At 38.0% G+C, this 11929-nt stretch overlaps 1 protein-coding gene across 1 annotated transcript in view; it reads right to left on the reverse strand.

Annotated features, from left to right (window-relative positions):
- Positions 1 to 8917, reverse strand: part of LOC121383645 — a 50829-nt gene extending 41912 nt beyond the window's left edge. Inside the window, exons 1-5 of the mRNA XM_041513739.1 lie at positions 8800 to 8917; positions 5782 to 5862; positions 3837 to 4051; positions 1768 to 1873; positions 38 to 270 (exon numbers count right to left, since the gene is read on the reverse strand). Of these exons, the coding sequence (XP_041369673.1) occupies positions 38 to 270; positions 1768 to 1873; positions 3837 to 4051; positions 5782 to 5857 (630 nt within the window). The 5' untranslated portion in view covers positions 5858 to 5862; positions 8800 to 8917. The remainder of the gene's footprint in view (positions 1 to 37; positions 271 to 1767; positions 1874 to 3836; positions 4052 to 5781; positions 5863 to 8799) is intronic.
- Positions 8918 to 11929: the final 3012 nt, after the last annotated feature.

Genomic DNA, 11929 nt, shown 5'->3' on the forward strand with positions numbered 1-11929 from the left:
TGTGCAAAAAATTAATGTACATCAGTAATATACATACTTGATTCTGGACGGTAAAAATAGGGAAAGGAACCGTATCACTTGCTGAGGTGAAGGTTACTGATGACGCAACTGAAATGTAATCCAAGCGACTATGCGCGGTTCCATCTTTTGCTACAATATGCACTGTAAAATCTGGCGAGTTGGAAGCATGGTTTGTCATGCGGATAGAACCTATTCCGCCGGTCTCTTCATTTATTGTAAGAGTAGCAGGACTGAACTCAAATTCTGGGACTGGAAAATAAATTCAGTCACGAATGTTAGTCTTTGCAAAGTTTAATATATTAATATAACGGATAAACCTCAAGAATAGAGGTTATTGTGTATTTTAAGGTTCAAGCATGAACACTGGCACAATGATTCTGTACCGTCATTTTAAGTTTGGGACCCATCTTGAAGGTTGGCGTGTAATGACTTTGGCGGCCATTTTAAATTTTACCATATTATGTAAAGTCTAGCTTTTTTTCTCCATTGTAGGTGCTATATAGCCTTCTATAAGATGAATTAATGCATTTTAAGTTAGTAAAACTGTCTTAATAGAATATTTAACAAATGAACACATGAACTGTCAACTTTAACAACTTCCAAGATGACCGACAAAATTCAATATGGCCACCAAATGTCATATTTTGTCATACATAGAACCTTTTGTAGAATTGTAGTAATGATTTCTGCTAGCTGTTTAATTTTAGGTTGGAAGCCTATATATAATATAATATGCAAGGTCTTTCAAAATTGTTCGATCATTCTAATACTACCGACCGCCTTCTTAGTACTTACCCGATGCTGCACTTGGCAACGATATTTTTACTGTCAAAGATAGTAAACTGCCGTACACACAGCGTGCTAAATATTGCGTAAAAAGATAAATTTCATAAATACAACTTCAGTTGACGCCGCCTTATTTGTCACTTAACTATTGAAGTGGGCTACATGACATACAATTTTGATTATGTCACTACTTACAGTGGCGGATCCAGAAAATCCATTTAGGGCCCAATGACATGATGTGAAATGCCAAGGGAACTTTGGGGGAAGTTTGAAGGGGTATCGTTAAAAAAATGAAAATTAATATATAATAATATATATAAATTTAGGGGGCGGGACCCTGCCCCCCCCCCCCCCCGCGCCCATAGATCCGCCTCTCACTTACAAGGTATTCAACCAATATCATTGAACCTTTTACCACAAATTGACTACACCTATATGATATGTAAAATATTATCTTTCCATATTCTTTCCACGATATTAATCAGTAAAGAGGGCTACAGTTTCACAAATGGTAGGGAGGAATGTTTTATTTAACGCAACACACAAACTATTTTAATTACGAGTGCAATGATACATAGCTCAATGGGTCCACCGATCAGTGAGCGATATATATATATATATATATATGCTAGTACTAGTCACACACACACGTGTAGCCATGATTTTATATTGGGGTGGTCCATCGAAACATGACCCCAGCTTAGAAGTTCTGTTTGTTAAGACTGTAAGACAAAAAAAAATTGTTTTATATATATAAAGTGGAGGGGAAATAGATGTGATTGGGGCTTGACCTCCATGATCCCCATCTGGCTATGCCAGTGGTACTAGTGAATTAATAAACATAGGCATATGGATACGAAACCATGTACACATGTAAAACACACACACACACACACACACACACACACACACACACATACTTATATACACGTACATACGAGCAAACATGAATACGCATACCATCATCACTGGTGATCGTTACAGTTGAGGAAAACGGAGATTTTCTATTATACGTAGCTGGCATACTTGCCAGTGTCACTGTAAATGTTTCATTTGCTTCAAATAGCTGTAATTAAAGCAAGCAATTACGTTTAAAAAGTTATTCAGTTTATGAAATGAATACAGCTATGTACATATAATTAAGACACATACATTTTTACCAGTTTGCATTAATAGCGCAAACATTTACGGGAAATCATACAAATAATATAAAATACATAAGGCATGAATTCCACAAATTGGATAGAAAGCTCTCTGACTGTAACTGACATTGTGTAAAGGAAATATAAATTTTAAGTATGCTGGTTTATTATTATAAATGGGAACTCAGCGTATTTGTGTCTCACCTCGCTATTACCGCCGACGGTCTTATAGGTAGTACTAAACCAAATAACTTCCGGCTGGGTCAAAGTTCGAGGTGCACCGAAATGTTGATAGAGAAGTGAACACCACAAGACCTGTGATTTGTGATAAATGTGAGTGTGTTGGTTGTAAAGAAAAATAGTTTCATCTGGGCACAAAATGAATGCAATTTTGTTCATCTAGTACCACCGTGTCAAGTAGCCTTGTGCTCGTATGGGGTACCTGTAAAAAAAGTACTCGAATGTTGTGCGGAACTAGGGTAGTCATGGGCGCTACCCGTTATCTTAGAAATGAGCAGCTTGACCCCCAATTTTTCTGATTCACTTTAAGGGTGAAGGGTGGTAGTATATATATATATATATATATATATATATATATATATATATATATATATATATATATATATATATATAATATATATATATATATATATCCGTGGCGTTTATGTCGATTGATACGCTGCAGGTAGGAGTTTTAGGCACATATGTTACTATTGTCGTATATGGGATTTGATTTGGTAGTATACATCCAGTAATTATAGCAGACTTAACTTTTGTTATAAATTGTGGATAATAAAAACATTATCACATTTGCGTTTGAGAATTCATTTATATCCTTCGCTCACGCTCGATGAATAAAATAATTCCCCAACTCGTTCCATAAATGTTGTATGTTATTCCTACTAATGCAAACATCTATATTTATATATTAGTGTTACATATTCTTGCTTTGGATTTCCTTTTTCATAATGATTTTCAACATCTTGGACCATTGTGGTATAAATTAAAAATCCGCATAAATTATATCCAGATTCCTTGTTTTGTTTTGTTTTGTTAAGGGTTTTTTTTTTTTTTTTTGGGGGGGGGGGGTGTGTTTGGGGGGGTGTGTGTGTTTTAATTGCAAGTTTATTGTCAACCAAACAAACCAACAAAAAAAACCCACATTTATTCTCAGTATGATGAACTTACCAACAACAAAGGTGGCATTTACTACACATATTTACAAGACAAACGTAAAATAGCATATTTGATGACATTAGTAAATATGCAGTAGTTATGTCATTATCTATATTATTTACCGCCCACGGTGGCGTCATTGTAGGCCATCGGTCTACAGGCTGGTAGGTACTGGGATCCCAGTTGAAGCATGGGATTTTTAATCCAGATACAGACTCCAAACCCTGAGTGAGTGCTCCGCAAGGCTCAATGCGTAGGTGTAAACCACTTGCAACGACCAGTGATCCATACCTGGTTCAAAAAAAGCCATGGTTTGTGCTATCCTGCCTGTGGGAAGCGCAAATAAAAGATCCCTTGCGGCTAATCGGAAAGAGTAGACCATGTAGTGGCGACAGCGGGTTTCCTCTCAAAATCTGTGTGGTCCTTAACCATATGTCAGACGCCATATAACCGTAAATCAAATGTGTTGAGTGCGTCCTTAAAAAAAACATTTCTTTATTTTTTTAAATCTATATTACTGCCATTTAAAAAAAAAAAGTCTACTCTTGATCTTCTACCTTATAGATAAATAATATTTGAAGAGTAAATTTCTGTTTTGGAAAATGTATTTTTAAAAAACTCTCAAAAACTGGGCTAGGAGTTAAATTCATAATACCGTTTTCGTCATTTACAGTATTCAAATCAAAGTGGTCAAGAATTACAATACATTACCTGGTCATCAGTGATGTTAATGGTAAACGTTGTAACTGGGCTGCCGGGGGGAAACACAACTTGGGTTACTGCTGCGTAGTCATCGCTAGTAGTAGTGCCATCGGTGTATGATATAATTACAGTTAGACGGTCCATACCATCATCTCTAAATAACGAAATCTCTACACTATCTCCTTCATTTACAGTCTGGTCACGAGTCATGAATTCAACCATGGCTGAAATATTCAACAAATTACAATTATTATAATTAGTATATACCAGTATGTTAAAGTTTGTTTTGTTTGACTACACCACTAGAGCACATTGATAATAATTAATTATTGGCTACTGGATGTCTAACGTTTGGTAATTCTGACTCGTAGTCAACATAGGAAATCCACTACATTCTTCCTAATGCAGCAAGCGATGTTCTATATGCACCTTCCCAAAGACAGGAAAGCACATACCACAGCTTTTGACCAGTTGTGGCGCACTGGTTGGAACGATAAAGAAACTAATCAATTGAATATATCCACCGAGGTGGTTCGATCCTGAGACGCAAACACCTCAGGCGAGCATATACCACTATGGTTTTGAATTTAATAATAACATGTCAAAAATTAAGTAGGACCTAATAGCATTTCGAACATTGCGCGTTGAAACATGGCTATCTTTCTCTGGCTCCGCATTCAAATAAAGAAAGATGGGTCTGTGAAAATGCAGGCTAAGACAATACGTCCATTATATGGTTAACACTGGTCTTTCAGTTATGCAAATATAAGATTACATTTTCAGAAGTTAGTGTGACAAGGTTGGAAATCATTTTCCAACATTGTGTAAAGAAAGAAAGAAAGAAATGTTTTATTTAACGACGCACTCAACACATTTTATTTACGGTTATATGGCGTCAGACATATTGTTACGGATTTTGAGAGGAAACCCGCTGTCGCCACTACATGGGCTACTCTTCCGATAAGCAGCAAGGGATCTTTTATTTGCGCTTCCCACAGGCAGGATAGCACAAACCATGGCCTTTGTTGAACCAGTTATGGATCACTGGTCGGTGCAAGTGGTTTACACCTACCCATTGAGCTTTGCGGAGCACTCACTCAGGGTTTGGAGTCGGTATCTGGATTAAAAATCCCATGCCTCGACTGGGATCCGAACCCAGTACCTACCAGCCTGTAGACCGATGGCCTGCCACGACGCCACCGAGGTCGGTCGAACATTGTGTAGGGTAAAATGACCGTGAGTCGGACAATCTTAGTATCCTAGATCACAGCTAGTTCACGTTTATTATCTTTCAACAGTTGAAGAATTATGTAAGAAAATTAAGTAAGAAAATTCGGAACCATGAAGTTTTGCCGGCTTTGACAGGATTTCGGTTTGACCAGGGTCCAGTTTACACGGGTTGCATACATACATACATACATACATGCATACATCAATACATCAATACATACATACATACATGCATGCATACATACATATGGATGCCTCAGTAGCTCAGAACGTATTGTAGCAAGTCTGCAAGTTGCTGGCGATTCGGTGCCATAGGTTCGAGTCCCAGCAATGGCATGGAACAATTTGTGAGGCCAGAAAGAATTTAATTATCCTCTGCGCCAGTGCGTTAATGTCTATATATGTAATAGTCAAACTCGACATGCATACAATACATAGATATTCATGCATCAATACATACATACATACATACATACACGTATAAAGGTGTACATTGTGGATTCACAAATCCATCGGTTGGTACGATAGGCTACACAAATATGTTGTATGTGCGTGAGATTTATTTAGATATTTAGATTTAGATCGCTTGGAATCGTTGATATAAAATTTAAATTGTATGATACAATATGTTGATGCATTAATGCACAAGTTCCATACAATATAAAATTAGATAAATCAGAAATGTGACAAACAGCACTCCATAGAGAATTGCTTAATACATTACGTAGAGCAACGCAGGGGCCAAACATCAAACAGAACCCAAAGAGTAGACGTAATCCCGATTGGCCTGTATCCATCATGTCTGCTACAAGAAAACAAAAAGAGAGAGTAAATTATAGTAAATAAAAATAAACTTTAAGTATCTTTATCAAACCAAATCTCAAAGCCACTTGATGTCGAATGTTGCGTTTGGGTGATTTACTTCCCAGTCTAACCTATGGTTACGTGGTTAGCTCCATAAATACTGCACATGGAAATTAGACAAATGTATTTTTTAATTATTATCTATTAAAGGCTTTTGTATGAGATATCGCTGGCACTATAATTTGCCTGTGATAGTCTTCTTAAGAGATATCGCTTCTTTTGTGACGTCACTGTGTATGTTTCAGGGCTCTTCAGCGTCATTAGTGACGACACTAAACTGTCGTTCAGGGTGCCGTTTTACTAAACGATCTTAGCGCTAAGATCACCGAAAATGCGTAAGGTAGAAGTAGCACTAGATCCAAACATAGGGATATTCCGTGTAAGATGCTACGATCAGATAAGGAACAGTCACGTTTGCAACATTTAGCAAAGTCACCATTTCTGAAAGTTTAACTTTAACGTGTAATGCGCCTCTTCCTTTCTGACGACAGACATGGGATATTTCATAAATTATTCCGTGTGATATTTTAGGGGTGGGATTCCTTTAATTTTCCTCTTACAACCGTTTTTTGTTCTTTACCAGCACGTTTCGACAAAACTAAAGCAGGGTTGGGCTTTTTTTTTGCTTTTTGTTTACGAAGTCTGAGGTGAATATTGGCAATATTTTACGAATGAATGAATGAATGAATGAATGTTTAACGACACCCAACACAAAAATACACATCGATGTTTGTGCTGGGGTGTCGTTAAACTGATATACTCTCGGGTTGAACTAAACAATCTTTAGTATGCATGGAGTGCATGACTTAGCATGCTTGAGTGTCATTGAATTCTCCTGGTAAGTCCGTTCGTGTATCAAGTTAACCGCCCCATTAAAAAACAGCACCAGATATACTGTTAGAACAAAAAGACAAAATAGCTGCCATGCTTTAACATCACATACTGCACGTGCATTATGTCTCGAATGTTTCCAGTTTATATAATGGGTCAGGGCCAGGGTTTTTTTTTTTTTTTTTTTTTTTTTTTTTTTGCGCATATTAGCCCAGTTTGTTTCTTCGAATGTTGGCACACGTGCAACTCTTTTTAAAAACAATAAATAACTAAATAAATAACACAAGTGACGTCGGCTATACAGGGTCGGTATAACCCTTTAATGACTGCCATCTTAGTGGTAGGCCCACAAGTGACGTCGGCTATGCAGGGTCGGTATAACCCATTAATGACTGCCATCTTAGTGGTAGGTCCACAAGTGACGTCGGCTATGCAGGGTCGGTATAACCCATTAATGACTGCCATCTTAGTGGTAGGTCCACAAGTGACGTCGGCTATGCAGGGTCGGTATAACCCATTAATGACTGCCATCTCAGTGGTAGGCCCACAAGTGACGTCGGCTATGCAGGGTCGGTATAACCCATTAATGACTGCCATCTCAGTGGTAGACCCACAAGTGACGTCGGCTATTCAGGGTCGGTATAACCCATTAATGACTGCCATCTCAGTGGTAGGCCCACAAGTGACGTCGGCTATGCAGGGTCGGTATAATCCGAACAATAACCCTCCGAAATGGGTTTTAGTCTGCCACCAAGGGGCGGGACGTGGCTCAGTGGTACAGCGCTCGCCTGATACGCGATCGATCTAAGATCGATCCCCGTTGGTGGGTCCTTTGGGCTATTTCTCGTTCCAGCCAGTGCCCGTCAAGTGGTGTAACAAAAGCCGTGGTATGTACTATTCTGTTTGTGGGATGGCGCATATAAAAAAGATCCCTTGCTGCTAATCGAAAAAGAGTAGCCTATGAAGTGGCGACAGTAGGTTTCCTCTCTGAATATCTGTGTGGTGCTTAACCATATGTCTGACGCCATATAACCGTAAATAAAATGTGTTAAGTGCGTCATTAAATAAAACATTTCCTTCCTTCCTTCAATCTGCCACCAGTATTGCAGAGCTATTTCTCGTTCCAGCCAGTGTTCCACAACTGGTGTAACAAAGGCCGTGGTATGTACTATCCTGTTTGTGGGATGGTTCATATAAAAGATCCCTTCCTGTTAATCGAAAAGAGTAAGTCTATGAAGTGGCGACAGCGGGTTTTCTCTCTCAATATTTGTGTGGTCCTTAACCATATGTGCGACGTCATATAACCGTAAATAAAATGTTTTTAGTGCGTCGTTAAATAAAACATTATTGCAGGGCTATTTTTCATTCCAGCCAGTGCTCCACAACTGGTGTAACAAAGGCCGTGGCATGTATTATCATGTTTGTGGGATGGTGCATACAAAATATTCCTTGCTGCTAATTGAAAAGAGTAGCCCATGAAGGTTTCCTCTCTCAATATCTGTGTTGTCCTTAACCATATGTCTGATGCCATATAACCGTAAATAAAATGTGTTGAGTGCGTCGTAAAATAAAGCATTTCCTTCATTCCTTCAGTCTGCCATCAGTATTGCACATCAGTTGCTCGTTATTAGTGACAAAACTCTAGGAAAACAAGTGAGATCATATGACATCTAGGCACGGCTGTCAGTCTGACATTGTGACACAAGGGTCAGTCTGGCACTGTGAAACAACTGAGGACTGTGATTTTGGTTTTGGTGGGTAGTGGTGTTGATCATTATTGTGAGTTCAATACAGACCCGCAATTTCACATTTAATTACATTTTGGTAATTCTGACTTATTATAGTCTTCAGGGGAAACTCACAACATTGCTTCATTAGCTGCAGGGGATCTCCTCCAAAACAGAACCACACATGCCACGGCCTTTGCCACGCCAATATTACAGTACTTTTGAAATCGTCTAACTGACCACAATAAACACATAACAAGTAAGAAATATATAATAAATTATACATGTACAATGCGAGTAATCTTGTAAAGAATTCTTACCTCCGTCTCAGATGCTTTCCAAGAAAGAACACAACTCTTTAACAGAAAAAACACATTCTGCAATCACCCAGTTAAAAACGATTATATATAATGTCTACGGTCGGGTTATTAGTTATTCGGTTATTCAAACCCCGAAGCCTATTTCTCAAGACTGGCATTCAGATCAAGTTAAACATACATTCCACTGTGGCTGCGACAAAGTTCTAAATAGTCTGAACAACTTGAAAAGCAGAACATACAACATAGCCAGTATACATTCACTTTACAGGGCCTTACCTAGTTGGGGGTTCAAGGGGGGAGGGGGGGTAATGTCAACACCCGTAGAAAAACACGAAAAAGTGTCCCTTTTTGTTTAGAAATTAAACTTGAGTCATATATTTCGTATGGCACTCCCACAATAATATATATATATATATATATATATATATATATATATATATATATATATATATATATATATATCCATACACAGTGGCCGTTAAATACCATTTATTTTACGAGTTGTTTCGAAATATCTAGTGTATATACATGTCTTTTTGTAGATTGTTGCATCTGAAACAAAAATGGTAGGCCATAATTTTTCATCTATTTTTCGATCACTCACCTCCTCCTTGTCCCCCGCCAGCACCCCGTTGGATCAGCGTCTGATATGCGAGGGAACTACGACCATATTGTTGCTGAACGTCCCACGCCCTTTCTGTTGGCGGGTCGCCCTTATTGTTGTTGTTCTTTCTATAACATAGTGAATCTTGACAAAAGAACATCAAGACGCTTTTTAGAGAGTTACGCTTCACACAGTCAGTCTCCATACATATAAAAACGGTTTACCCGCCGTCGCAAGCAACAAATTTAAATTACAATAGTTTATATCCAGAAACATATAATATAATATTGTTGGGTTTTGTGTAATGTCTGGCATAATAAAAAACGTATTTCTTTAGTGTTACTCCAGAGAGCAGCAATGGTATTGATTTTAAACACTGTGGATTTAAGAGGACTGTCTGTGGTTGGTAACCATTACAATAGACAGTTGTCAAATATAACACCTATTCAAAGGTTTGAAATATACTCTTCTTCAACAAAGGAAACGCATAGTGAGGTTTTGTGTGTGTGTGTGTGTGTGTGTGTGTGTGTGTGTGTGTGTGTGTGTGTGTGTGTGTGTGTGTGTTTAAATATATATTTATATTCCCTGCAAAAAAAGAAGTGAAAAGTAGCTGCATATAAAAAAGATCCCTTACTGCTAATCGAAAAGAGTAGCCCATGAAGTGGCTATTGCGGGTTTCCTCTCTCAATATCTCTGTGGTCCTTAACTATATGTCTGACGTCATATAACCGTAAATGTCATGTGTTGAATGCGTCGTTAAATCAAACATTTCCTTCCTTCCTTCCTTCCTTCCTGTACACACGGTGAGATGTAAATAAAGAATGTGTCTGTCTTGTCTGTCTGTTAAACGTACTGCCAAATAGGGTCTCCACGAGTACTGGAGTAATCGGGCACGAGCCGAGTCTGGCAAATTCACAGGACTCGAGTACCCGTGCAAGGAAGAGCACTCTTATAGTTTTACTTCACTTTCAGTGCCAGATTTACAAGGGGGCAAAGGGGGCAATTGCCCCGGGCCCCCTGCCAGAGGGGTCCCACAGACTAAGGACTTCCTTTAATAAAATTAGTTCATTTTTTTATTTGTCATGTAATTTAATTTCTATGATGAGGGGCCCCCGAACCTGAAGTGCCCCGGGCCCCCCAGTGTTTAAATCCGGCCCTGGTCACTTTGCCATATATTTGCCGCCGGTTACATTATGGGGCTATGATTCATAGAGGAAAAACAAAAGTCGAATGAATAGAATGCAATACCATGGCTTGATTTGGCATCCATGTTCAGCGCTGGAATTAAGATGCATAATGCTATTGAACTTTGTTCGTTAGTCTCATTATATTATCATCTTAGATTCTAGTGTAAGTGTCGGGTACTCAAGTCCGGGTCGAGTTTGACCGTCGAGTACGTCGAGGCCCTACTGCAAACCCTCTAAGTTGTGTCATATCTCTATGTGCGATACAACATGTATCCGAGAAAAAAACTATTAACTTGGTATTCCAGGGACGGGGCGTAGCCCAGTGGTAAAGCGCTCGCCTGGTGCATGGTCGGTGTAGGATCAGTCTCCATCGGTGGGCGCATTAGGCTATTTCTCGTTTCAGCCAGTGCACCAAAGGCCGTGGTATGTGCTATCCTGTCTATGGGATGGATCATATAAAAGATCCCATGCTACTAATGGAAAAATGAAGCGGGTTTTCTTTGTAAAACTACACGTCAAAATTATCATATGGTTGACATCCAATAGCCGATGATTAATCAATCAATGTGTTCTAGTGGTATCGTAAAACAAAACAAACTTCTTTTTTGTAATTCATGTCATAGGATTATCAGCAAGTACTACATGTAAAACAGACAACAGAAAGAAAGAAAAAGAACAATCACTGTTTCATTTATTATTTTATATAAGCCACTCTTGAAGTATGTTAATACTATAAACAAAATATATAACTATCAAGGTAATTCAAGCGTTATGGACGTGACAGTACTTTTTTTTTTAAATGTTGTTCTAATTATTTTCATGATATATTATGACTATATAGTACCTTATGTACAAGTCTGTATAATAATTAATATTGAAGATCATTCTGTAGTAATTACATTAGTTAATGAAAACCCGTTACGAACGTGGCATGTATCGGAACACATTTTGACCCCAGTGTAACACATTTTTAAAATAATTATGTATAATACTGGTAGTAATAGCGATCTACTGGATGTAAGAATAGTTTGCTTTATATAGTAAATAATTACAATGTTATCTTCAATATTGTGTCTGTTATGGACGTGGCATAACCTTTACGGGCATGGCATAGTGAAAACTGTATAACAAGGTCTATGTCTTCAATTGTTTATTTGTTTTTATTTATACACATAAATGAAAGAAAATATCATAAAGACTTGGTAAACTGTTGTGCTAGGTGCTAAAAGGGACTATTCTTGAGTGTGCAGCAATTATAACATGTGTTTGGTAAATGTAACTTTTGTATATATTAATATACATGTATGTATATATTTTAGTTTAGAAAATGAAGATCTGT

The sequence above is a fragment of the Gigantopelta aegis genome, chromosome 10, assembly GCF_016097555.1.
Source record: "Gigantopelta aegis isolate Gae_Host chromosome 10, Gae_host_genome, whole genome shotgun sequence".
Lineage (NCBI taxonomy): Eukaryota > Metazoa > Mollusca > Gastropoda > Neomphalida > Peltospiridae > Gigantopelta > Gigantopelta aegis.